General features: G+C 40.5%; 1 protein-coding gene across 6 annotated transcripts in view; it reads left to right on the top strand.

Moving 5' to 3' along the window:
* The first annotated feature begins 2,259 nt into the window (after positions 1–2,259).
* OCIAD1 (OCIA domain containing 1) overlaps positions 2,260–26,092 on the top strand; it is a 29,496-nt gene continuing 5,663 nt past the window's right edge. The window contains exons 1-8 of one of the 6 annotated variants that reach the window (XM_039540643.1): positions 2,260–2,308; positions 2,515–2,599; positions 4,534–4,618; positions 8,069–8,122; positions 12,327–12,374; positions 16,325–16,454; positions 20,850–21,055; positions 25,393–25,545. In XM_039540643.1, the coding sequence (XP_039396577.1) occupies positions 2,537–2,599; positions 4,534–4,618; positions 8,069–8,122; positions 12,327–12,374; positions 16,325–16,454; positions 20,850–21,055; positions 25,393–25,545 (739 nt within the window). In that variant the 5' untranslated portion in view covers positions 2,260–2,308; positions 2,515–2,536. Of the gene's footprint in view, positions 2,309–2,350; positions 2,600–4,533; positions 4,619–8,068; positions 8,123–12,326; positions 12,375–16,324; positions 16,455–20,849; positions 21,056–25,392; positions 25,546–26,092 lie in introns of those variants that run through there. The other 5 variants (XM_039540644.1, XM_039540642.1, XM_039540645.1 and 2 more) reach the window with 5 other exon arrangements.

Below are 26,092 nucleotides of genomic sequence, written 5' to 3'. Positions count from 1 at the left end.
ATACTACAAAATCCAAAATCAATTGGTATGGGGCTGGAGGGCACAATTAATTAACTGGAAGTTTTGAAGAAACGGGAGCCTTTTGCATCACTAGGTCATACTCTGTGCAAATTTGTGTAACTCTATGCAAATTAACAATCTATTTCTTTGTCACAAGATGTTGATACTTATGGATTCTTGACCCTAGATGCTCCCTTCCCTATTCCATCCTCCCTGCTCATTTCAGGAGTCCCCAGTACTCCAAAATCTCTCTCTTCTACTGATTTCCCTGCATACTTCTCCACCCACCTGCTGTAACCAAATGTACCCTTCCACCACCACCCATCTCATTTTAGGGACCCTGCCACACTAACATTTCCAAACCCCATTTCCCTCACTGTTTATGTAATTGACCTCCACTCTACTGATTTCAGAGCTCCCTGATGCCTGGCATTTCCTTTCTCCAGGCAGAGGCCTCTGTGCAGTCACCAGACAGCAGCGGCTTAAAAGTTTCCTCACCTAAATTTGAGGGCTAAGAAACAATAATTTGCCCCCTCCAGCAACGGTATGAGGGAGTGGTGCATTCCAGGTGAGTGGCAACAGCTCAGCTGCATATGGTGAATTAAAGCAGTAGCATTGTATTCAATGTGGAAGCTATTACAGCAAGCACCACACTAGCAGATAAAACCATAAAGTGTTCTTTTTAAGTTATTCCTGTTCATTGATAAACTGCTTTCATTTAGAATAGTTAGTTCTCTGAGGTTCCTGTTTTTACTGTTAGTAGGATGCAAACCTAGCATGCTCATCATAATCCTCCTGCTCCAACACAGCCCCCTAATTTCCAAATCCTCACTCACTTCCATACTCAAACTATCCCAGTGATGCTGCTCTGAGTCCCCGCCTGGGCTCCTGTGTGTAACTAACCTCTAACAAAACTTGAGCCTAATTAAGTGGCATCCTTTCTTTTTAGCCAGCTCTTGCAAATCATCTTTTACTTAATAGATCTGTTTACTGGTAACCTGTCTCATGCCTAGAGTTTCTAAAGCTAAATACCATACACAGGACATGTAACTGTATATTTAAAATGTTTGGCATATGGCTCATACAGTAACACCTGACAGATACCAAATATATAACAAAAATATATTACCATTTTAAAAAATAAATGGTGTAAGAATTACCTCTTGAGAATTCACCATTTCTGTAGCTATGAATACCCCTGAATTTATTAGAGAATGCAATTTTCCTGTAAGCAAGCAGGCAGATAAAGCACAGGAAGGAAACACATTGTGCATTGAAAGGAATGGCTGGGACCTTGAATGTCAATTTTAGTAATTCCCCTCGTTAACACTCCATTCATAGAAATGACTAATTCCCACCTCAGAGGGCTATCATTTCTATTTGTCTGCAGATATACCACGACCCATATAAGTTTGGAAGGTTTTTTTTTTTTTTTTTTTTTCCAGACAGAACGTCACAACAGGCTTTTTTTTAGAAACTGACAAGTCCATGAGAAAAGCACTGGTACAGTGTACAAGCCACTACTGTCACAGGCAAGCACCAGCTGGATTGTGTACGCAGATGTTCCACAGCACAATTGGTTAAGTAAGATGTAGACATGCCATATTATGCGAGTGTATATCACATGTACATGCGTGCCTCATTATTCTCTTAATTGTTTCATGAGTGATCCAAATCCAGCTCAAGTATCAGAGTGGTAGTCGTGTTAGTCTGTATCCACAAAAACAATGAGGCGTCCAGTGGCACGGTAAAGGCTAACAGATTTATTTGGGCATAAGCTTTTGTGGGTAAAAATAATACTTCTTCAGAAATGCTTATGCCTAAATAAATCTGTTAGTCTTTAAGGTGCCACCAGACGCCTCATTGTTTTTGTGAATCCAGCTCGGCACCAACTTCAAACTTGGATCTCAGCCTTCCCTTAGTGATGGGGGAACCCGTGACCCGCTCAACCACCCTTTGCTCCGACGAGGGGGCTGGCTGGCTGGCTGGCATTCCCTCCCATGGAGCTCCGCGTCTGCCCACTGGTGCGAGATGCGGGGGAATCCCACCCCCCCACTGACAGCGGCTTCCCAGGAGGAGGCACCGAACCCCTACACCCACTTATCATTCAGCCACGGGCTCAGGAGGCAAGGACACAACTCGCCCGGCTCTCGCGCACACACGCAGCAGCCAGGGAGGCGGGGCTGCACATCCGAGGGGCTAGAGCCTTTGCACACCAGCCACGCCCCCAGCAGCGGAGCGAAGGAGGCGCGGAGAAGAGAGCGGAACAAGACTACGACGCGCATGCGCACTAAGCGAGTTCGCGGAGGTAGTTGGGAGGGGTGATTTCCTGCTGCTCCACCTTGTCCGTAGCTGTATCCGGGTCATTCCGGTGACCCCCCCTCCCCCTTGTCCCGTTCCCGCGGGGTCATTGTGTCGCTGCGGGTTTCCGGTCCCCCTCCCTCTCCCTCCCAGGGAGGTTTGTGTGGCGGTGCGGTTGGCATCGCCGCTGAGCCGTTTTTTCATTTCTTCTAGTCCCTTCCCCGTGCTGGCCCGCATGGATCCTCCCGGGCAGGTAGGGCGGGGCCCCCGAGGCGAGGAGCACGGCGGCCCGGGTCAGGTACGGAGGAGCTGCGGGGAGCCCGTTTGCCCGGGCGCTCCCGCGGTGCCGGTAGGGCTGGGGCCGGGCAGGCGCGAGGGGAGCTGTTGTGACGCCCGGGAGGCCTCTGCGAGCGCTGCCGTCTGATGTGGGGTCCCAGGCCCCCGCGTATTTGCGGGCACGAGGGGTTCTGGGGCTCGACTGCGCTTGGGGTCACTCAGCGCCCGCCCCGAGGCAGCTGTTGTGTGAGAGACCCTGGCCGCCCCAGCCGGGCTCTGCTTGCAGTGAGCGTAGAGGGGAAATAGCCTGACCCCTTGGCCTGCCTGTGTCAGCCCCGGCAACCTCCGACCTGGTGGCAGCCGCAGTTTGGGGCGACGGAGATGGTTGTAGGAAAACATCTCTGCCATGTTTGCAGAGTTGGCGTCTCCAGCTGGGATTGTTTAAATAAGGAAGATTTAATAACATATCTGAAAATGTCATCTGAGAGTGCCAGTGAGGTGTCATTGAAACACACATAGCAAAACCCCTTTTTGTTCACTAAAGGGTATATTAAACAACTCCTTAGAATTACTTGCATTGGAGATTTGCTGTCTATATATTTTCTCTGCCCTCACATACTGTTGGTACCCAGGCTTCTCTTTTGGAGGCATAAGTAATAAACTAGACTATCCTAAAATACAAACTGCTGTTGAATAAATGGAATATGCTATGGGCTAACTTTTTATGTAGCATTTCCATATGTTATGGATGAGGCTATGATTACGTCATGGAGGTCACAAAATCTGTGACTTCCTTTGACATCCGTGACATTTTCTGCCTGGGTCTGGTGCTCCCAGCCACAGCAGGTAGTGGGGGGACCCTGAAGCTGCCCAGCCATGGTGGGCACTGTGGGGACCCTGCAGCAGTCCAGCTGGGGACCCTGCAGCTCCCAGTCATTGCAGGGGACCCCCCTGAGCTCCCAGCCACCCTGATGGGGGGATGACAAGTGGACCCTACAGCAGCCCAGCCCCTGTGGACAGAGGGACCCCAGGGCTCCCTCTCCTCACAGCGGTGGGAGATCCGGGAGCCCCAGCAAGAATGGGTGCTGAACCCACCTCACCATTTTGTCAGGGATATTTTTAGTGAAAGTCAGGGACAGGTCATGGGCTTCAGTGAATTTTTGTTTGTTGCCCATGACCAGTCCATGACTTCAACTAAAAATATCTGAGCAAAAACTTAAGCTTTAATTATGGATGTTCCTTTGTAATTTGAAGTTTTGCTCTCCCACTGCTGTGAGGTCCAGTTAATGAGAGAAATGTATTGTGAATTGGTAATGTAGAATAACTTCTCTCTAAAACTGTTATCGTTTATTCATAGTATTAGGTGCTCACCACAGCCTAACATCACTTAGCTCTCTCACAATAGTGGTGATGATCAGGCACTCCAAGTTAATGGGGGGAGTAGTGGAGAGGTTGGCCAGCCTTCACCTTATAATATCTTATAGATAACTGAAATGTTTTATGTGGTTAAGACTTTGCTGCTGTGTTAAGTTATAGTGACTAAGACCAATATGATCCTAGTGCTCTATGAATAGATAGAATCTGTTGACCTTCAAGGCCGTCTGCAAGATCTGTCTTTTACCCAGGCTTTTGTGGTGGGAGGAATATGATAAGGGTTGGTATTTAAGTCTGTGGCAGGGTTTTTGGTTATTTTCTCATGACTGGATAAGCTGCTGTGTTTTTCAATGTTGTTGTATCTTTAAAATTATTCCTAAGGCAGCAATAGGCCAGGATAGTTATAAATCTAACTAAATTAAATAGCTAATAATGGTCGCCCAATGAATAAATGCCCCAATTTATTAAATTATAGATATGTCATGTAAAAGTGTAGAGATTAGGAAAAGCATTTTTAAAAAGCTTAATTCTGTTAATATTTTCATATAAATATCTTTTAATGTTCAATTTTCATAATGAAAGAATCCTGTAGGTATGGCTTATGTACCAACAGAGGATGAAAGAAGAATTTTCAGGGAATGCAACGAAGAGAGCTTCTGGTATAGATGTGAGTCAAGTTTGCTGATAAACCACCTTTGTGTCCATTTTAATCTCCTTTTTCTTCCTCCTTTGTAGTATTGTTTTTGCCATTATCACAGCTATTTGAGAATGAGAGCCAAAACCTGCAAATCCTTACCCATGAGTAAGGACTATTTGTATGAGAAGCTTCACTGAAATCAAATTATACACTAAGATAAGTAATATTATGGAAGGAAAATGCTTGTCACATCATTTCCCTGAATACTTGATCCATTAGCATTTACAGTAATTGTTTTAAAGATCCAGTTATAGGGACCATTTTGCTTCCCATAGTTACATAGGGTTGTAAAGCACTTCCCCACCACCTACCATTACTGACTTACTGTGAGGAAGTCTCTGTGCTTGTCAGGGGTCAGCTCCCTGACTCCACCACCACTGGGCAACACGTGCCGTCCCTCCTCAGCCTACACAGACTCTGCTGTCCCTCTGCAGGTTAGCGACAGACACTCCAACCTATGAGCATTTCACTGGAGTGCTCAGCTCCTGTTCCACAGTATTGACAGATACACTGATCCCAAAGGAACAGTCCCCCTCATCTTACCAATTATATCTTAGGTCATAGCTCCACTTTACACTCAGCATTTAGAAATGTTTATAGTGAAAACAAGTATGTTTATTTAACAAGAATAGAGATTTGAGAAGTAGCAAGGAAAAGTATTGGCAACAAATGGTTACATGTAAAATAAAATCATAACACACATTCTAGAGCCTAGATTTAACTAGATACTTTCCTGTCTAATGAAGTTTGGCTCACTCAAAGTCTTTGCAGCATTTTCTAGTGAGGTTGACTGTGACCCTCCTTTCATAAGACAGGATATGATGATTGTTTGTCTTCTCCATGAAGGATCCTGGATATATATCTCATCTTCTGTTGTACCCCTAGAATCCATTTTTTTAACTTGTAAACAGGATATTTCCCTGTCGTTTTAGTTTTTTTTCTGCAGTTTTCCTCTTTTTTGTTTTCACAGTCTCTTGATTAGTATCAGGACCAATAATGCAAATAGGTCTCCATTGTGATGCATACAGTGAACGATACATAAGTGACCAGACATAGAGAAATAAGCGTCTGCTAGCCTCTCCCTGAAGAGAACCTCTCCATGGCACATCACATCCTTGTGACCTGCCTTTAACTTCAAGGCTTTAAGAACATAATATTTGGTATAGATACTTCTTAAATATTATTCATCATTTGCAGTCTTGTTTTAGCTGTGTTGGTCCCAGGATATTAGAGAGACAAGGTGGGTGAGGTAATATCTTTTATTAGACCAACTTCTGTTGGTGAAAGAGAAAAGTTTCAAGCTACACAGAGCTGAAGAAGATCTCTGTGAACCTTGTAAGTTTGTCTCTAAATATTATCCATACACCTGTTTCTCAGTGATGATGATGATGATCTGTAAGCTACTGGCTCTTGGTAAAGACCTTCCATGCCACACTTCGGTGAATTATTATGCATATGCTTGACCTTAGAGATCCCTGTAAATGCCTATGCCCCCCCTTGCCCTTTGTCAGTTCACATCAAGAGGTCCCAGGGTCACAGCCTTATTCTGCAAACCATTATGCAGGTTGGCCCTCAAAATTAGTCTGACTATTCATGTGAGTAAGGTTTTGTAGGATTTGGATGGCTTTTTAAACCATGGAAATGCTATTGAAACATGCAAAAGACTGAGATAAGACAGTTCTATATTTTGGAACTTCTGCAGCAGCTTCATGCAATTTTTTTAATTGAGGTTTTTATTGAATTGAATATGAAAATGAAAAATTCAGTACAATAGCACCTGTTATATATTTTGATATTCAGTTCAGTTTATTTTACACTCTCATATTTTGAGCTCTGAGTTGTGCAGATTATCTTTCATAGGTCATTAAGGTAAATGGGACAGTTCACACATCTTAGAACCATTGTTTTCAATCTCTCTGCAACTTCAGTAAGAGAACAAACATCAATAAATATCAGTTTACACTCAGTTTGCCTTTCAGGGTACACAGCAACTAGACATGTACCAGGCTGGACCCTGCCAGCCAACTCCGACTTATGGGGCTGTTGCATTGTGGTGTAGACTTCCGAGCTTGGGATGGAGCCCAGACTCTGGGACCCTCCCACCCCACAGTGTCCTAGAGCCGGGGTTCTCCCTGCACCCTGAGTCCCACCAGCCTGAGTTAGCTGGCATGGGCCAGTCATGGATATCTAGTTGCTATGTGGACATACCATCAGAGGAAAATCTCTGCAGCCATGAGCACTAGAAAATTTTATTTAATGAAGGCTAAGACTCTGGAGCATGACTCTGCAGCAAACTGAATTCTGCAAATCATAGAGTACACGGGGCCTGTGATCATGCATTGTCTTAACAGAATGCTGCTTGCCCAATATACAATGTGATTTGTTTCAATTATCAAAACAGTGTTTTTTTACAAAATGCTGAAGAATTCTTGACCAAAATGGATTGTATTATTACTTTACATTTCCCCCCCCAATCCAAAAGGCCAGCACCGCTTCTTCATTTACTTATGGCCTGGAGATTATGAAATTATCTTTTTGGATACGAGTCTTCTGTGCCTTTGTCATCTAGAGAGTAGATTGCTGCAGTATGGTTTTTATGAGGCTGCATCTTAATTCTTTGTGGAAACTGAAGCTATGTAGAATTTAGCAGTCTGTTTGTTGAACAGTATATTTTTATGTGAACATAGTGCACTGGGACCTGTGATTTGAACGAGCTGTCTGTCTGTTTTGGGGTAGATTCCTATCTGTCTGAAAAACCTCTTTTCCCCTCAGTTTTGGGACTCTCTCCCAGCATGTTTTGAAATAGCTGGAATCTTGAATTTCCAGTCATGCAGCAAGAACCCTCTTTGGTCCCTAGGTTTTGGGAAGGGGAGGTAATGATGAGGGTTGTAAGTGATGGGACCATCATCTGACCATTAAATGACAAAAAAAGGTCCTTTTTTTTTTTTTTTTTTTTTAACTAGGACATTGCTGCTGATTGGAGTGATGGTTGGAGTTTTAAAAAGAGCAGTGGGATAGTTACTATCTTATTTTTATATATACATTGAAAAAAGTGAAATTGTTGAAACTCCAAATTAGTTTCTACAATACTTCCACTCAGTTACTCAATTTTAGGAGGATACCTTCTACCAGGTTTTTCAAGTGTATGTGTATTGTTCCCTTATTCATAGAGTTTAAGGCCAGAAGGGACCATTAGATCATCTGATCTGACCGCCTTTATATTACAGGCTATTAAACTTCAGCCAGTACCCATGTATTGAGCCAATAACTTATGATTGTGTTTAGCTAACACATCTTCCAGAAAGGAATGCATTTTGATTTGACGACATCAGGAGAGAGAGAATTCGCCACTTTGAAAAGACTGCACATTATAATTCTTCTTTTTTTCTCCATGTTAATCAGCTACTTTTTCCCCCACAGCTGTGCCTATTTCTGCAATAAGCATGATTGTCACTCAGGGCTTAATTAAGAAAGGTAAACTTTAAAACATCTTTTGGTTTAACTTTATGTTGGTCAGATAAGTTTTACTTGTACTCTCAACAAGGTTGCCATGCATAAATTTGATTTTAAATCATAATATGTAAATAGATTAGAAATATGTGTAGGAAATATTGCGAAAACTTGACGAGTGGAGAAATGCAAGCTTTTGTACATGTGGGGAAGAAAAAATATTCAGAAAAAGAAATATTCAGTGATAGGGAGAACCCTCCAAAGCAGTAACTCTGAAAGAAATCTAGGGATGATCGTAGATTTTGGAATTGGATTGGAATGGAAAATACTTTAATATTAAAATATCATTATATAAATGAGGGTTTTCCCTCATCTAGAACATTGTATTCATTTGTGGTCATGCTGAAGGCTATGATTTAGTCACAGGTATTTTTACTAAAAGTCATGGACAGATCACGGGCAATAAACAAAAGTTCACAGTCCATGATTTTTAGTAAAAATGAGGCGCTGGGGGGAGACATTGTGGGGGCCACTACTGTGTGGGGCACTAGAGACCGTGGCTGCTCTGGCCAGCCGGGAACCGCTGCCTGGGGCCATGGACTGCGACCGTTCCAGCTGTCCCAGAACCACTGCTGGGGGCTGTCGGAGCAGCGGCTGGTGTGGCTGTCCCCAGGGCCGCTCTGGCAGTGGCTGGTGTGGCTGTCCCAGGAGCCACCTGAGCAGCTGGACATGGGGTCATTCACACTGGCCCCTGCAGAAGTCCCGGAGGTTGTGGAAAGTCATGGAAACCATGACTTCGGCAACCTTTTGACAGACATGGAGCTCTAATCATGCCGTATCAAAAAAGGATATTGTGTAACTAGAAGAGATTCAGATATGGGCTATGAGAATGCAAAAAAGCATAGAAAAAACTTGGTTATGGAAACTGAAAAGACTGGGATTGTTTATCTCAGAGAAGAAGCAAATAAGAGGGGACATAAGTCTACAAAATTAATTAATGTTATAAATGAGATAGAGTGGGAATGTCTTTTCTCCATGTCTCAGTACAAAAACAAGGGAACCATCAATGAAATGGTGCCACATTCCAAACTCAGAAATACATATTCATGCGATGTATAATTAAACTGGATGCCATAGGATGTTGCTGAGACCAAGACCGTAGCAAGATCCAAAAGATATTTGACATTTTTATGGATTTCAAGAATATTTAGACATAAAACATTAAGTACAGTAACTCCTCACTTAAAGTCGTCCCAGTTAATGTTGTTTCATTGTTAGGTTGCTGATCGATTAGGGAACATGCCCATTTAAAGTTGCGCAGTGCTCCCTTATAACGTTTTTTGGCAGCCCCCTGCTTTCAGGAAGAGTAGCCTGTTGCAGCTAGCTGGTGGGGGCTTGGAACCAGGGTGGACTGGCAGCCCCCTATCAGCTCCCCGCTCCCCTAAGTTCCCTGTGCAGCAGCTGCCCAGCAGGCTACCAATTGCCGGCAGTTCAGCTGTCCCTCCCCCCCACTGCATGTGCTGTTCCTGCCCTCTGCCTTGGAGCTGCTCCCGGGAGCCTCCTGCTTGCTGTGCAGGGGAGGGGGGAAGATGGGGCTAATATCAGGGTGTCCCCCTCCCCCCCTATTCCTGACCCCCTGCTTACCCCTTCTCCATATGAGCAGAGGGAGACACAACAGGGCTCAGGATGGAGAGAGCTGACTGCAGCTGCTTCCTGATCTTTTTAAAGGCAATGTACTTAGGGTACGTCTTCACTACCCGCCGTATCGGCGGGTAGCAATCGATTTCTCAGGGATCGATATATCGCGTCTCATCTAGACGCGATATATCGATCCCCGAACGCGCTCATGTCGACTCCGTAACTCCACCAACGCGAACGGCGGTAGCGGAGTCGACATGGGGAGCCGCGGACGTCAATCCCGCGCCATGAAGACGGTAAGTAATTCGATATAAGATACTTCAACTTCAGCTTCGTTATTCACGTAGCTGAAGTTGCGTATCTTATATCGATTTTCCCCCGTAGTGTAGACCTGCCCTTAGAGTGTGGTGTCCGCATACTTAAAGGGGCAATGTGCATCTCTCTCTCCCCCCCTACCCCGCACACACAGGGTGTGTGTCTCTGTCTGCCATGCTGTCTCCTCTCCCTCCATTGATGCTGCCTTGTAGAGTGTGAGGCTACATTAACAACAATGAGGTAACCCTTGAGGGCTCAGCTGATTGCTAGTTCTTCATTTAGCAGTAAGGCATTCCCTGGGCAATATCCCACCCTCTAACTTCACCACCTCAACCAAGCTTCACAATCATCATTGCTGTGTACAGGATTAAATTGTTTGTTTAAAACTTATTTTGTGTGTGTGTGTGTGTATATATATATATATATTTTTGGTCTGGTGAAAAAAAATTTCCCTGGAATCTAACCCCCCCATTTACATTAATTCTTACGGGGAAATTGGATTTGCTTAACATCGTTTCACTTAAAATTGCATTTTTCAGGTACATAACTACAACGTTAAGCGAGGCATTACTGTACTTCAAAAAAAAATGGGAAGGGCTGTGAAACCTTATGCATCAGGGTTTAAACCAGTGGTCACCAACCAGTTGATCGCGGGTGCGGGGGGGGGGGCGCAGGGTTCTCCCTCCGCATGCTGCTCTTGCCTGCAAGCACTGCCCCATAGCTCCCGTTGGCCAGGAACGTGGAGCTGTGGCCAGTGGGAGCTGCGGGGGCGATGTTTGCAGAGAGGGACAGCGTGTGGAGCCATGTGCCACTCGCCCCTTCCCAGGGGCCACAGGGGTGCATTGGCCCCTTCTGGGAACAGCGTGAGGCCGGGGTAGGCAGGGAGCCTGCCTTAGCCTTGCTGCGCCACCAACCGGGAGCCGCCAGAGGTAAGTTTTGCCCAGCAGGAGGCCGCATCCCAACCCCCAGCCCTGAGCCACCTTCTGGAGCCAGCATCCCGAACCCCCTCCTGCACACCAAGCCCCAGCCCCCTTCCCAGAGCCAGTACCCCACCCCCTCCTGCACACCAACCCCCTGACCCAGCCCTGACTCCCCTCCCAGAGTCAGCACCCTGTACTCCCTCCTGACCCCAACCCCCTGACCCAGCCCTGACTCCCCTCCCAGAGTCAGCACCCTGTACCCCCTCCTGCACCAAAACTCTCTCCCAGAGTGCACCCCAACACCCGGCCCCAGCCCGGAGCCGCTTCCTGCACCCAAACTTCCTCCCAGAGCTTGCATCCCTCAACCCGTCCTGCATCCCAACCTCCTGTCCCAGGCTCAGCCCAGAGCCCCCTTCCACACTCTGACCCCCTTGGCTCCAGCCCAGAGCATGCATCCCCTCCTACACCCCAACCACTTACCCCAGCCCAGTGAAAGTGAGTGAGGATGGGGGAGAGCGAGTGACGGGGTTGGGGGGGGGGGATGGAGTGAGTGGGGTGGGGCCTCGGGGAAGGGGTGGGTTAAATCCTGGGTTGCCCTTAAATTCAAAAAGTGATCTTGGGCATAAAAAGGTTGGAGACCACTGGTTTAACCATTCTCTAGCTGTTAGGGGTTAGAAGGTGACTTCCCTGGGAAGGTAGATTACCTTGCATCTATGTGGGGTTTCTTGCACCTTCCCTGAGGCATGTGCTAACCTCAGTAGGAGACAGGAACTGGACTAGGTGGACCAAGATCTGATCCAGTATGGTGATTCTTATGTTCCTATGATAGTCTGTCTCTGTGGGAGCTTGTAAGACCACAACTGGAAATAGTACATTCTGTACTGAGTAACCCAATTCCAGAAAGGAGTAACAAAATGGAGGGAGTTAGGAGAAGACTAACAAAATGATTAATACAATTCAAATTCCTAGTCATAGAGCTGCAGCAGAACTTGAAACTGCGGAAAGAGGGGAACTTGGAATTGACTGAAATTGTCTCATTCACCTTATGTTGGAATATTGTGTTCTCCAGAGAGCGATTATACATCTCATATGTACTGCAATACCTAGTTGCACTAGGTGGGATTAAGCTGGAATTTTAACTCTTGAATTTTCTAGTTTTGTGGTTATAAGTCAGAAATGTTGTTGGGATTTTTCTTCTTAAAAAGTTAAAATAACTCCTGTAGTGCAGAGGATTAACTACTATGGCATGGCCACATGAAAAATTAAATATGAATCTGGTTATTTAAATTCACCTTTGTGATCTTACTAAAATAATTATTTTTCATGTAGTAAGTAATTACTTTGCTTATTTTCAGGAATTCTCACCACTCATTCAAGGTTTGGCTCTCTTCCCAAAGTTGCATGTAAGTATAAACGACGTATTAGTTCAATTTACCAGAATCTAGTTCATGAAGTGCGTCAGTTACCCTAGCAAAAATCCAAAGCAACTCCACTGAAGCCAGCTGAGTCATTCCAGATTTATGTCAGTGAACTTTCTCTGGATTTATATTGGTGTAATTTGAGATCAGAAGACGTCCCTATATGGCAATCTAATATTCACAAATTAATTATTTCTCTAGCATAAATAGTAAGATTTTCAAATTCATTTTTAGTCAGTAACTTCCTTTCATTTTTACTTCCCAACAGCACAGGTAGAACTATAATATAGACCTACTAAACTTCTCTTTCAATATTTTTTTTCGATCAGAAATAATTAAAACTTATTCAGGCTGAGTGGTGAAGTTATCTCCAATTTAAATAAAGTGGCTATTCTGAGAAATAGGATTGTTTAATCTACCATATCGTTTCACCCACAAATTGTGTAGACTGTTATCAGGTGAAAACTGTCAGTCCTCCGCACTCTGAATTTTCATGACAGGCTCCGCAAAGTTTCTGTATGTAGCATTCATGTAGAGCCCTGCAAGATTGCAGAAGTTCTTAATAATTATCCTGTGAGACTCAAGTAGTCCAAGATGGTAAAACAGTCAGAACCTTTTAGAAATGATAGGAGACTAGTTTAAATTGGTTTTAACTTGCAGTAATGGTCTGCCAGCAGTAATTTTTTATGTTTTGAAAGTCATCATAAAAGGACACTATCAATTTAAAATCACACTACAGTATGATTTTTTTACTTAAAGTTATTAAAAGTAATACTTGAGTACTGTAACTGAAAGATTAAAAAGCGACAAAGAGTCTTGTGGCACCTTATAGACTTATTGGAGCATAAGTTTTCATGGGTGAATACCTACTTGGTCGGATGCATGGAGTATTCACCCACAAAGTGGTATTCACCCAAGAAAGGTTATGCTCCAATACGTATGTTAGTCTATAAGGTGCCACAGGACTCTTCGTCGCTTTTTACAGATCCAGACTAACACGGCTACCCCTCTGAAAGATTAAAGAAATACAAATTTTCTGTATTTTCAGTTTACCTTCTTCAGTTGACAACAGTTTGTATATAGTCAGCTTCTCCTGTTGTGCGGGGGTCTTTCACGCTGCAACAGGGAAGAAAGAAACATTTATAATCACATTTCCTTTATTTTCTTTTTTAAACCACAAACATTTGCAGGAGACTTGGTCAGGTTTGTACCTGAAATTACTTCTCTCTTTTGGCAATGACTATTTCCAGCTGATAATGTCCATTAAAATTTCTAATGACTCTTTGGCTTATGTAACTTTTTAGCATTATTGAAAAGTTTACAGGTCCAACTGTCTAATGGATCATTTTAACCACATATTCCTGTTGCAGTGAAATCTGCCTTAAGAACTTTGCCAAAGCATACCCACCTCACGCTTCCTGATTTGAAGGTCATAATTCATGTGTCTCATTTGTCCCTTTCATGCTATTTTAATATCTTTTTTCCTGGTCTCTGTGTATGCACAATTAAAGGAAACCTGCAATTTTATGTGAAGGATTTTGAAATTGGTGTAATCAGAAATATAAATCACTATTTTTAAAAAGTCAGTAAAATAAAAATGAATAAATGGCAGTAAAACAGGAAGTTGTCATCGCGCCGCTTTGCCCACATAGATTCAGATCCTACTCACGTTGACTTTAACAGCAATAGGAACAGGATCAGACCTACAATTTGTGATAAAGGAAGTGCTGCTTCAAACACATAAATGAATGAGACAAAACTATCGGGTGTTTAAGGCAAGTTCTATTTTTTTTGTGTGACTTGAACAATACTCTACACAATTCTTCTAATGAGTAATAATTGCTACTTTGAAGGGACCTCTACATATTTCTAGTTCTGAGATGTATCCTTCCTGAGCTTGTGCGATTGAGCTTTGGGAATCTTCAAGAAAAATAGGGCTAATTGGGACTGCACAAGCATCATGTTAGAGCACAGAATTCTAGAAGTCAAGGTTATCAACAGTGAAGTTCCCAACTACCTCATTTGTTGCTTTCTATGGCTGGTTGTGAGTATACAGACTTTCACTTTGTACTGAGAAAACTTTCCACTGTGCCCCAGCCCTGATCCCCCCCTTCTGCCTTCCAAACCGCTTGATCCCAGCCTGGAGCCCGGAGCACCCTCCTGCACACCAAACCCCTCATCTCCAGCCCCACCCCAGAGCCTGCACCCCCTCCTGTACCCCAATCCCCTGCCTGAGCCCTGATCCCCTTCCCACCCTCTGAACTCCTCGGTCCCAGCCCAGAGCACCCTCCTATACCCCCAAACCCCTCATCCCCAGCCCCACCCTAGAGCCTGCACCCCCAGCTGGAGCCCTCATCTCCCCTCTACACCCAGCCCAGAGCCCCCTCCTGTACCCTGAACTCTTCATTTCTGGCCCCACCCCAGAGCCTGCACGCCCAACCAGATCTCTCCACCCCTCCCGCAACCCAGCCCCAATGTTGTGAGCATTCATGGCCTGCCATACAATTTCTATTCCCAGATATGACCCTTGGGCCAAAAAGTTTGCTCACCCCTGGAATGAGGGGTGTGTTGAGTATGTTTGGTGGTTGTCTTGGGCATGTGCAAAAGAGCCTTCTGAACATCAATAGAGGAGTGAAAAAATCTGTAATTATTTGAAAAGAATTTTTAATCAATACAGGGCATGTTATTTAAAGGATGCTCTGTGGACAACTGATTTGTTTGTCTGTTTAAAAATAATGTAAGTTGTGTCCCTTTAATATATTGAGGGCTGTTTTGGAGGGTCTCTTGTAATATATATTGAAATACAAAAATGTGTCTTATTTTATTACTGTTCTTAAAACTCAAGTCAGGTAATGAAAAATAAATAAAGGCTCCGATGTTAACCAACTCATCCATGTTTCACATAGATTGTATCGTATACACTTAAAATTGATATGCAACACATTTGAAAAGTAGGCAGGGGATAAAAGAACATTAGGTTTTTATTTATGGATTTGAGTGTTAAATGTTAATAACTTTGTATATGTTCTGATTTACTTAGTATTCTTTTAAAAGGGGCTATGGAGAGAGAAATATAAATGCATATTCTTGACTATATGTGAAGTGCTTGAAAAACAGTTCCTTAAGAAATACTGATTTAGCTAGGCAAGTTCCAGGTCATTGAGGTTTCCCTTTAATAAACTATAGCCTGTCCCTTTTAAAAAAAATAGCATTAAATGAAGTGAATAGACAGACACCTTCTCTGCCTTAATGACTTATTGCCAGTCAGATTCTTTTATTAAATTCAAAGTGATATTCTTGACCGTGAAGTAGGGCTGTTCCCAACTTGAAATTACTTTTCTTTGAGTTTTTGTTCCAATGTGGAACAATTTTTTTTTTTAATTTTGGAATTTTCTACAATTTCCAAATTTCCTATGGAGAGTCTAAATTTTTGTTTTAAAAAATAAGAGTCTGTTTCTATATATTCTGAATGAAATTGATGAGGCTCTCTGAGCTACTCAGCTGGAAACCTTAGAGCCTAGCTCTAGTCAAAGTTTCCAGGGTTGCCAGGTTTACTCTTGTGCAACAGGGAACCCAAAGTGTTGAGAGCCCTAGTTTGAGACCCTTTGGAAACTTGGTCCAGAGATCTTTATGATTGTCATCCTTCTCTCCTCTCAGCTGCCTCATCTCATGGTTGCCTGCTTGTCTCAGACACTTCATTATGACTTTGTTCAGCTGTCACCTTACTCTTTTAGTACCTCCTCTGGACAGGCGTACCAAAGAAATATTAAAGATGCTGCCTTTTTTGTTCTTTAAATCAAAACTGAAGACTAACTTATTTTCACTTGATACCATGGCATTATGTACTACATTTCTTTAATGACTACTTTTATTGTAAAGTATATTGATGTTATGGTGCAGAGTATGTCAGAGTTGCTCTTTTCTTTACATATAAGTTGCCGGTATATGTGGATATATTGCTGGAAAGATTTCTTACATGTCGGCCTGCCAGGAGAAATTTAAGAGACTGGAGAATTCCCCAATAGGAGAAAGTATACGACAAGGGCACAGACCTCTTCCACATGAGTAAGACTTCAATTCTTTCACTTTCTTTCTTTAAGTTCTTAAACTTTTTTTTTCTTGTAAGAAGTTCATAGAAAGATCAGGGCTGTATTTGCAACTTGCGGTGATCTTGAGAGCTGAATTTTTCCTTCCCTTCCAGCAACTTGTTACCTCCAGGAAACTCATTCTTTGTGAAGTCACAAAGCAGCGGCATCAACTAAAAATTATAGTTTGAGCTCTGTTATGTACAACTGAGTATTTTGTGGAGTCAAGCAAAGCATGTTTTTGTAAGCAAAAATGTACTAGAGTGTACACTAAGGCTTTGCTTTCCTGTGGGATTTACTCACAATAATGTTACACAAGTTTTCTCTTGATAGTTTAGAAGACAACTAAAATAAAATAGTTTCACTTGTTGGAAGTTTTCCAGTAGTTTAGTTTGACTGATGGTGAAGTAGAAAGAGGGCAGAAATAATAATAAAAGGAAAGAGATCAGTAAACAATATTAGCTGAGGAAGAAGCATGGTGGACAAACTTATTACTTTCCTTTGTTCACAACTTTAAAATCTATAATAGCGGAGAAGCATGACACCATTATGCTGTCTTTCTGAAAAACTCATCAAGTTCTTTAAAATATTTCCTGTTTTGTTTCAGAAATGTTTTTCCACTTGATATGGTTTTTAATAACATTAGTTTTGTAATCTCTGACCTATATACATCTTTATATTAGTTTATATAATTCACTGCTCAAAAAATGTTATTTGGATAGCAGTGAGCAGTAGTCCAGTTTATGTAATGGTTACTGTTACACAGACATATTTTTAAAAACCTTTTAACAAGAACTTGATTAATCTCTTAACTGCTTTCCAAACTGGGATTTTTGAAAGCTTTGTGTGCTGAACGTGTTTTTATACTGAAAGAATTGAACTTACTGCACTAAATTTGATTGTATTGGATAACATCACCCTAAATACTTAGTTCCCTTTAAACTCCATGTTCTAATCTCAGTTGTTTTGGGGGTGATCATTCAAAACTAAATCTTTTACAAGTAAGAAATTATAGTGGCTCATATCTTTGTCAAGAGCTGAAGAATTGAAACTGTAAAAACTTGTTTAAATGAACAAAAGATTAGGTGTCTTGATGATGTAGTAGGTTAATAACTCATCCTTTTGCTTCCATAAGATGGGTTTAAATTGTTTTAGGTTATGAATGAGAATGTTGTGGCTCTGTCTGATAAACAGTAATTAGGAGTAATTTGTCCAAACTGCAATATTGTCCACATATACTGCCCTGCTTTGAAGGCAGTGATCTCAGTCATTTCACTTTCATGCTAACTAAATTCATACAAAACAAATGGCTTTAAAAACATTTTGGTTTGCAATTAGCAAGACCTAGGCAAATAAAGGATTTTTATTCCTTTAAAATTGTCCTTTATATGCCACTGTACACTCATAGATGAGGCAAGACAAATGCAACCACCTCTGGGCATAGAATGCATTGTAAAGGGAGAAATAACAAGATAATTCAAGATATTGCCAATGTGGAACTGAACAGAATAGAACTGATGAGAAATTATGTCAAGTAAAAATTACATAAAGAACCACCAGAACCCAGAGAGAACAAATGCACAGCATTGATTAATCTGTTTAAGAGATGGGGCAAAACAAGCAGATATAGCTGATATATTAAAAAAAAGAGAAGAATGCATAACATGAGTTTATACAGGTGGCTTACTTTATTAAAAATCACTTTCAGAGAAGACAAGAACCAACAAAGCTTACCTGTATTTGAAAATTTTACACAAGGGCTTGATGTTTCAGCAGTCAAGATTCTAACGAATCCTGACTGTTTTTAAACGACAAACAGCATAAAGCTGTTAAGTGCAGACTGTAAATATGAAATAACAACAAAAGAATGGGATGAGATAATACAGATAACTGTTGGCCCTAATACTAACAAAATAGTGCAAGTTTAATATTATTTAGTTTACAGAATGTATGTTTCTCCATTTCTGTATAATAAAATACATAATATTGCCCTAGATAGCTGTATGAAATTCAAATAGCCAGGCCCTCTTTCATGCACATAAAATGTGACTGCTGGATGGTAACCCCACCCCCCACCCCCCCAAAAAAAAACCCAAAACAAAACACACACAACTCCCCCCCCCAAATCCTTTGGAAAACTGTCCTGAAGGAAATAATAATAATAATAATAACTAGAGAGAGAACTTGAACAGGACTTAGACTTTGGGAGTTGGGCTGTTTGTAAAGATTCAATTTGGGAATAACAAAGCTACTCCTGTTTTAGTTGTTTAGAGTAAAAAAAAGAAAAGCAATCTTAAATTTGTTGTTTCAGGCAACACTTCCTATTGTAGATCACTGAAAAAAATTAATAATATATCTTATAATGGAAGACTTCTCAAAATTTGTGAGACAGTGCCAGCCAAATTCACAAAAATGGATTAAAGTAATAATATACCTTGCACAGGAAAACAATACTATAGAAACACTGAAATCATTGAGATGCTTTGATATAGGGTATGTCTATGCATCAAGCTGGAGGAGTAATTCCCAGTGTGAGGAGACATGTTCATGCTGGCTCCCATCAAGCTCTAGTGCACTAAAAATAGATCATAGCCAGGGCAGCACAAGGGGGGTGAGGTGGGAGGGAGGCGGGGCGGGCTGGCTGCCTCCAGTACATTCCTAGCATCTGATGGGCATGCACTCAGCAGCTAGCTCCTTTTGCTGCTTACACTGCCACACCTACGTTCTATTACTGTGGTAACTCAAGTATGTCTCCTCAAACTGGGAATCCCAGCTTGAAGTGTAGATTTACCCATAGACATCGTAATCTTATACCTATACGAGAGTCAAGAAGAATATATACACAGGATAACTGAATTACATCCCTGCCACCTTTTGCTTTCTTTTTTCTATTCTACTGAGACTCTTCCATGCCCCCTCATAAAACTTTCAGATTCTCCCCCCCCCCCCCAAAAAAAAGGTGAATATGAATGCTTAAATGCATATATACACACCATGTTAAGGTGGTATTTAAAAAATGGGGGAAAAGGGAAAGTTTAAAATAACAATATATGGTCAATATAAAAGATGTTGCTTTATATTGTTAATTCTGTAATAAGATATATGTACCTATGTTGCATTGCAGGCGGACAAGGGAGAGGTTTAGCCGTCAATATGATTGGAAGCACAATTTTTTTTTTTTCAGTGTGCTTTTATATACAATTAAAGCCAGGCAATTAAGCAATTGCTAATTGGTTAACAAGGTACACACAAGCACAGCTGTGACTTCATAGGGTAATTGTCATCCTGTCCCACTTTCTAACTTGTTATCCTGCTTACTGCCTACCAGCAGATAAGAAGTAGCCTCAACCTTGAAACTTGCATGTCAGTTTCTCACACTCTCATGCACAACAATCCCACATACCTATATGTGTAAAGACAATGTAACTGTAATGTCTTACTGTACTGTAAATGATCCAAAATATGAATAAATAAAGTCTCCTTCTTTGCCTTCTCCCCCAAAAAAGTAAGAGATGGGCAGCTGAGTAAATAATGTGTACAGGGCCATTAGAAGTATGGGTTTAAATTCTTCGCTATTCAGTGAAGCATGTAAGCATATACTTAAAACTAAAGATGTGCTTAAGTGCTGTGCTGAATCAGGCCTAAATTACTATAGTATGCACATTTTTTTGCATGTAACCAATTGATATCTTTTAAAAAAAATGTTTTTAAACATCATTCCCCCTGTTAATTTTGTGCCGGAAAACTAATTCAGCAATTCCATATAAGAGGGAGGAACATAAGACTTCTGTTTCCTCAAGATAATTTTTGCCCCCAGGATAGCTACTGTGACTTTTTTTGGTATTGATCAGTCGTAGCAGCTTCTAATGAAGGGTTTTAAGTTGCATCTTGGCTTCTCAAACCAGAGTTCTTCCCCCAAAAGGTTCAAAAATAGTAGCTACTGCTAGATTCTTATGCCACCACTAGCTCATGCAGGCACACCCTGTTCTATTTGTGTCTTATGTGTTTTGTCTGTGTCTGAATTGTCTTTGGGGGCAGGGATTGTGTCTTAAAGTATTTATCTTGTAAAGTTCCAAGCCCATGTCTGGTACTCTATCTATATTCTGTATTTTTTTTTTCAGATATGACTCAAGTTTCTCATGTATGCTCCTTTTTTAAAGTGTGTATGTGTTAGGGAGAGGGACATATAGATCTTTTTGGACTGTGTAAGCAGAATCGATTACCTTTTTCTTTTAAAATCCGTTAATACTTAAAGTTTCAAAAAAATAATTGTATTAAAACCTTTAATCAAGGAAATTTTATTCCTCAACCCTTTGTGTCATGTGCTTTAATTAATTATTTCCAATCTTAATATCCAATTGTGTTATTTTTCCAGATATGCTGCTCAAAAATCAGAGTTTGCAAATTTGCCTTCTCAGTCTCCTTTTGGATCTTCTCCAACAGCTGAAGTCCCACTTTCTTCCAGCTATTCACATGAATATAGTTCAGCAGATCGGTCTGTCTCTAATTATGCACCAATTCCATTCAGTTCTTCTCTGAATGAATCCTCTCCTACTGGAATTACTGAACATAATGCCCCAGGTATGGCTTGTCTTAATAAAGTTTATAACTTCATAGTACATTAATTCTTGTCTCTGTCCTGGATGACTTTTGTCTTCAGAGGTGGGAAGAATGTGAAAGTAAAGCTGCTTTTGTCATGATGATAAATACGGTATGTCCCCTTAATTTGTTTGGATGTATACATTCTGTATATTCAAATTGCCTTATTTCAGCACCTGTCCAAATATACAGTATTTTGTAGATTGCAGTGGTTTTTGATACAGGAATGTATCGAAGTTCCAAAAAGAAAAGTATGTTGACACAAAGCACATCTATGTACAGTATGTTTCTGTTTTAACATTTGTCTCTTTAAAACCAATTTAACTTCTATATTTTTTAAAAAGATAATTGCAAGTAAAAATTTTAATTTACAAAGGCCACTCCGTTTGGAAAATTAAACAAACATAAATATATCTCCCATGTGAAGTTTGGTCCCTACAGATTTTCTTTTAATCTTTGCAGCTGAACAAAATGGCCAGGGGCAACAGGAACATAGGTGGGGGAGTTTTTCCTTTTTATATATAGCAAAAATTTTATTATTTTATTTATGTATGCAGCTATCTCTGATTTAGCTCTAGTCAGCTTTTGTTTAAATTTTAACACTTCTGTGTGGTGGAAGGGTAATTATCCCCTTCCATTTCTCTAATCATTTAACCGTCATGGATTTAATCACTGTATTATGTATTAGTCATTTACATTTGAAACCTATATATAAAATGAAGCTTTTTAAGTTGACATATTACTACCATCTGTAATGGGAATCAGTGAAAGTTTTCACTTCTTTGTTTCAGGATTACAGATTACCATTCAAATTTTGTAAGGCAGTATTCTCACAGGTCTTTCCCATTGCAGACCTACAGGACTACTTTTGCTTGTAAAGTATAATTAAAATTGTCACCCATGTTTGGTACATACATTTATTTTGAGCCTTGAGCATATGGGGAGGAGGGAAAGAGGGTGACATCTAAATCTGTCATTGCTAGGAAAATAAATTGAAGTTAAGGTCTCAGAAACCAAACAAAGGTGCTAATGGAAGAACTGCTGAAATGTCCAACATCAGTGGTCTACAGGGAGGGTTCAGGTTCTACATTACTAGTTTTTGTTGGGGGAAAAAATGTTATTTGAAATTGAGAGGAATGATTCAGCCATTTAAATCCATCTAAAATCTTGACTAAGCTGTAGCTTCTTTTGTTTCCTACTAGCCTTTCTGGCTTATTGCCTTGCTGTTAGTTATATCATCTTAACTGTATAATGCCTTAATCCCATGCCAATGGAACAGGGTTTTTAAAATGTGATAGGTTTGTGTTTTTAACTTTTCAAAATCTGAATATAGGGTTCTATTTTCTCCTGCAACAACTGAGGACATCACTGAGCCTAAAATTTCCTGTAGCCTTCATACTGCTTTAGGTGTTAATGATGTCTTGGACTGTTGCAGGGGGAAACACAAGATCATGAACTCAGGTCTTGGATGATACCTTAAAAAAAAAAAAGATGATTTTCCATATATCTATATATATTAGATTTTTTAATTTAATTTTTTTAACAATCTTTTCATTAATTTGACTCTAAAAGCCCCTTCACAAAACTAATTTTTACTAACAGATTTAGGGGCTGATATTTTAGACACATTCATAATCTTTATGGCTCCTTACACTGAAGCACTTGAAAACTGCAGTTTTAACAGAATCCAGGATTTGCTGTCTCCATGTGTTCTGAATTTATACAATATTTGATAAGGTGTGAAGGAGAAAAAAATCCCCAAATAAAGTATAGAAGTGATATTCAGAGGAGGAAATGTGTGCAGAAATGCATAAATGAATGCTTGCAAAAGTGAAATTGGAGCTGGCAATTTACACATAACCTCATGCATAGGTTGATTTTGATTTGTAACTGTTTTTAATTAACTGGGTTTATAAAACTAGACAGTAAGGAATAGCATGAAAGAATAATAAAATAAATATGTAATTAATCCAATATGGAGTTTTTCCAAATCCAGTTATCCCAATAAGTCTTAAACAACAACTCACTTATTGATAACAGCAGCATTTTAATGTATAAAACATCACATTCTATCACAAATCCTGATAACCTTTACCATTTAATGCAGATTGAGGTAGAGTGACCAGACAGCAAGTGTGAAAAATCGGGACAGGGGTTGGGGGGGGGGGGGGGCGGGGGTAATAGGATCCTATATAAGAAAAAGACTCAAAAATCGGGACTGTCCCTATAAAATCAGGACATCTGGTCACTCTAGACTGAGGGTTTCTCCAGAAACAATTGCCTTTAATATACAGATAGACTGATGTCTTGCTCTGTTGGAGGACCTGCTGTACATGGTTTTGCTGTTTCTGGAAGGACTGCAAACCTGTATGCAAATCATAAACTTAGCTGGATTTCTGAAAAGTAATTTATAAACTTTAAATCATTTTGGAATAAATTTGTCTTGTTATGCTTTTGTCAAGTGACCAAAACTTTGTCATCCACCAAATGTTAAACAGCTTAAATCTCTTTCTGGTAATTTAGCAATATCAGAATCAGAAAACATAAATTAGTTAGTGTCTTACAGTTCTCACGTGTGGACAGAGACTGACAGTTTGTCTACCTCAAGCATAAATAAGAAAAAATCAATGAACCAAAAAATCAATCTTGATCTTAAACAAGGGTTTTACTTTTTTTATCTCCATTTCTGATTGTGATCTGATTTATAAATTTAGCTACTTTCTTGGGATTTACAGAGCTGACCATGTGTCATTCAAAATTAATAATAGTTCAGCCAAAAAAACTTGAAGAACAAAAAGAAAATGTAATCAGGCCCTAGAAGAACCATCACACCCTGAAATAGCGTTATCCCCTTTGCCTTATTAATTGTAACTCATAGTCCCAGATATGATCATTCACATAGTTGCAACCACCCCGATAGTGTTTACTGCTCAATTTCTTGGATGGGAGAAATCTTGCAGATTGTAACATCATTAATGGTTTATAAACCAACATCAACAGTTTGTCACTTTGTCTAGACCTCTTCCTCCTCCTCTGAGGTCATGAGTTGAAATCCTGGCCCTATTGAAGTCAATAGGAGTTTGCCATTGAAGTCAATGGAACCAGAATTTGACCCAAGGAATAAGTGAGCCCAAGCATTTGCATCAACTCATATGAAATTTGAGTCTTATTTCACAGAGTTCAACCTATTTATAATTTCTTTAATTTGTTTGATAATCTCCATAATAATTAAACTGAGGTTCTTCACTAGCCAACCTAGCAAAGTGACTCTAATAGTTGTAGAACAACTCACGATGTAAAAAAACCTCAAATTTGTGGTTCTTCCAAAAAAAAAAAAAAAGTGATGCATCTGATTTTCCGTTCACCAAAGGTTTCCTTTATTAATCACGACTATATATTATTGGAAATGCTCTGTCAATAGTAGTAGCACCAAATCATGGTGCTTAAATAGATGAATATGTTCTTATTTCCTAAACATTACTGGACTAGACATTCTTACTTTTACTCAGGATACCTCAAAGATATGACATTTTTAATATTATTGGGGGATGGTTAGGCTTTTTCTTGGATAAAATAAAAAAAAGAAAACCTTTCTCCATCCTAAGAGCAATACATTTTTGACAGATTTAAAATGGAGGGGATGAATGAAAGCAAACCCACAAGCCTAATAGTGCTTAGATGCCACGGAGTTTGGGCACTTTATAAATACGTAGGTGGCTGATCCATAACATCCTTTTCTCTTTAGACCAGTTTGATTTCCCCTTCTCCAAAGTCTTCATTTTTAAAAAGTTTGGCTGTGCTTGGAATGCACAGAATTCTCTTCTCTAGAGTCTGAAAATATGGAAAACTCTTGCTTTGGGTTGCGCAATCTGCTCAGACCAGACTGCTGTACCATACTGATGTACTCCCAACAGAGCAAAACATGTCTTTGCTGTCAGTCATGATCTAGGTGAACTGCTATCTGCTTGAAAAGCTGTTTGTGATCGTGCTATGCATAAAAATTCTGCTTTATGCTCTTATTTGTGTGTCACTACTCAGTTTTTCCAGCACACAGCTACTTCATAACATTGGTGGCATCTGAGAATAAAATGAAAGTTTTCAGGAGGGATCCTTCTGAATGTATAGAGTGTTTTTACAATACTTTTAAAAAACTGAATTGCAATTTAGGATTGTGACTGTAATGTGTCCCATTTCAATCTAAATTGAGCTACAATTGATGGGCATGCTAAAAAAATGTTTGGTTAATTGCAGCTGTAATCAAGTGTAGTTGGATGTTGCTAATTCTCACTGGTATTTTTGTTTGTTTGTTTGTTTTAAAGAATCTGTTCCATTACTAGAAGAAAGTCCTAAAAGAAAAAGTGTCTCATATGAGGAGTTAAGGAATAGAAACAGAGAGACATATGAAGGAGCATTAACGCAAAAGGCAGAGACTCCAGTCAAGTCTTCACAGGAGAGACCATTTAAAAAAGAAGGTAATTTGATGCTGAATTGCTGCAGTACGTAGTGAATATGGATGCCAAAGTAGTGTTGAAAATGGTTAGTCTTATGCTTAACTTTGTTTATCCTTTAGGGATTTCTTGAACAGTGTCTTGAGGGGGAAATGACAGAATTGTGTTTCTGACTTAACTCACATTTGAACTGATTTCCTTTCTATGTGTGGCTTATGTACATCATATAGTTTCATATTTCAAATTACTTCTTGTGTTGGAAAAAAACATTGACGTTTCGGGAGCAGATTATAATGACTGTACTAGAACAATCATGTTATCCATTTAGAAACAAATTGTGAAAGCTTGATTAGTGCTTGACTGCCTAGGCCTTTAGGCGTGTGGCTACGCAACAAAGGAAAACCTGCAGCTGGTGTGTGCCAGCCAAATTAGGTTCACAGGGCTTGGGCTGTGGGACTGTTTCACTGCTGTGAAGACTTCGGGGCCTGGGCTCTAGGATCCTGAGAGGTAGGAGGGTCCCTGAGTCTGGCAGTCTACATAGCAATGAAACAGCCCTGCAGTCTGAACCCCA

This window comes from Mauremys reevesii, linkage group 5 (genome assembly GCF_016161935.1).
Source record: "Mauremys reevesii isolate NIE-2019 linkage group 5, ASM1616193v1, whole genome shotgun sequence".
In the NCBI taxonomy this organism is placed as follows: domain Eukaryota; kingdom Metazoa; phylum Chordata; order Testudines; family Geoemydidae; genus Mauremys; species Mauremys reevesii.
This window is presented reverse-complemented; position numbering and strand designations above follow the sequence as displayed.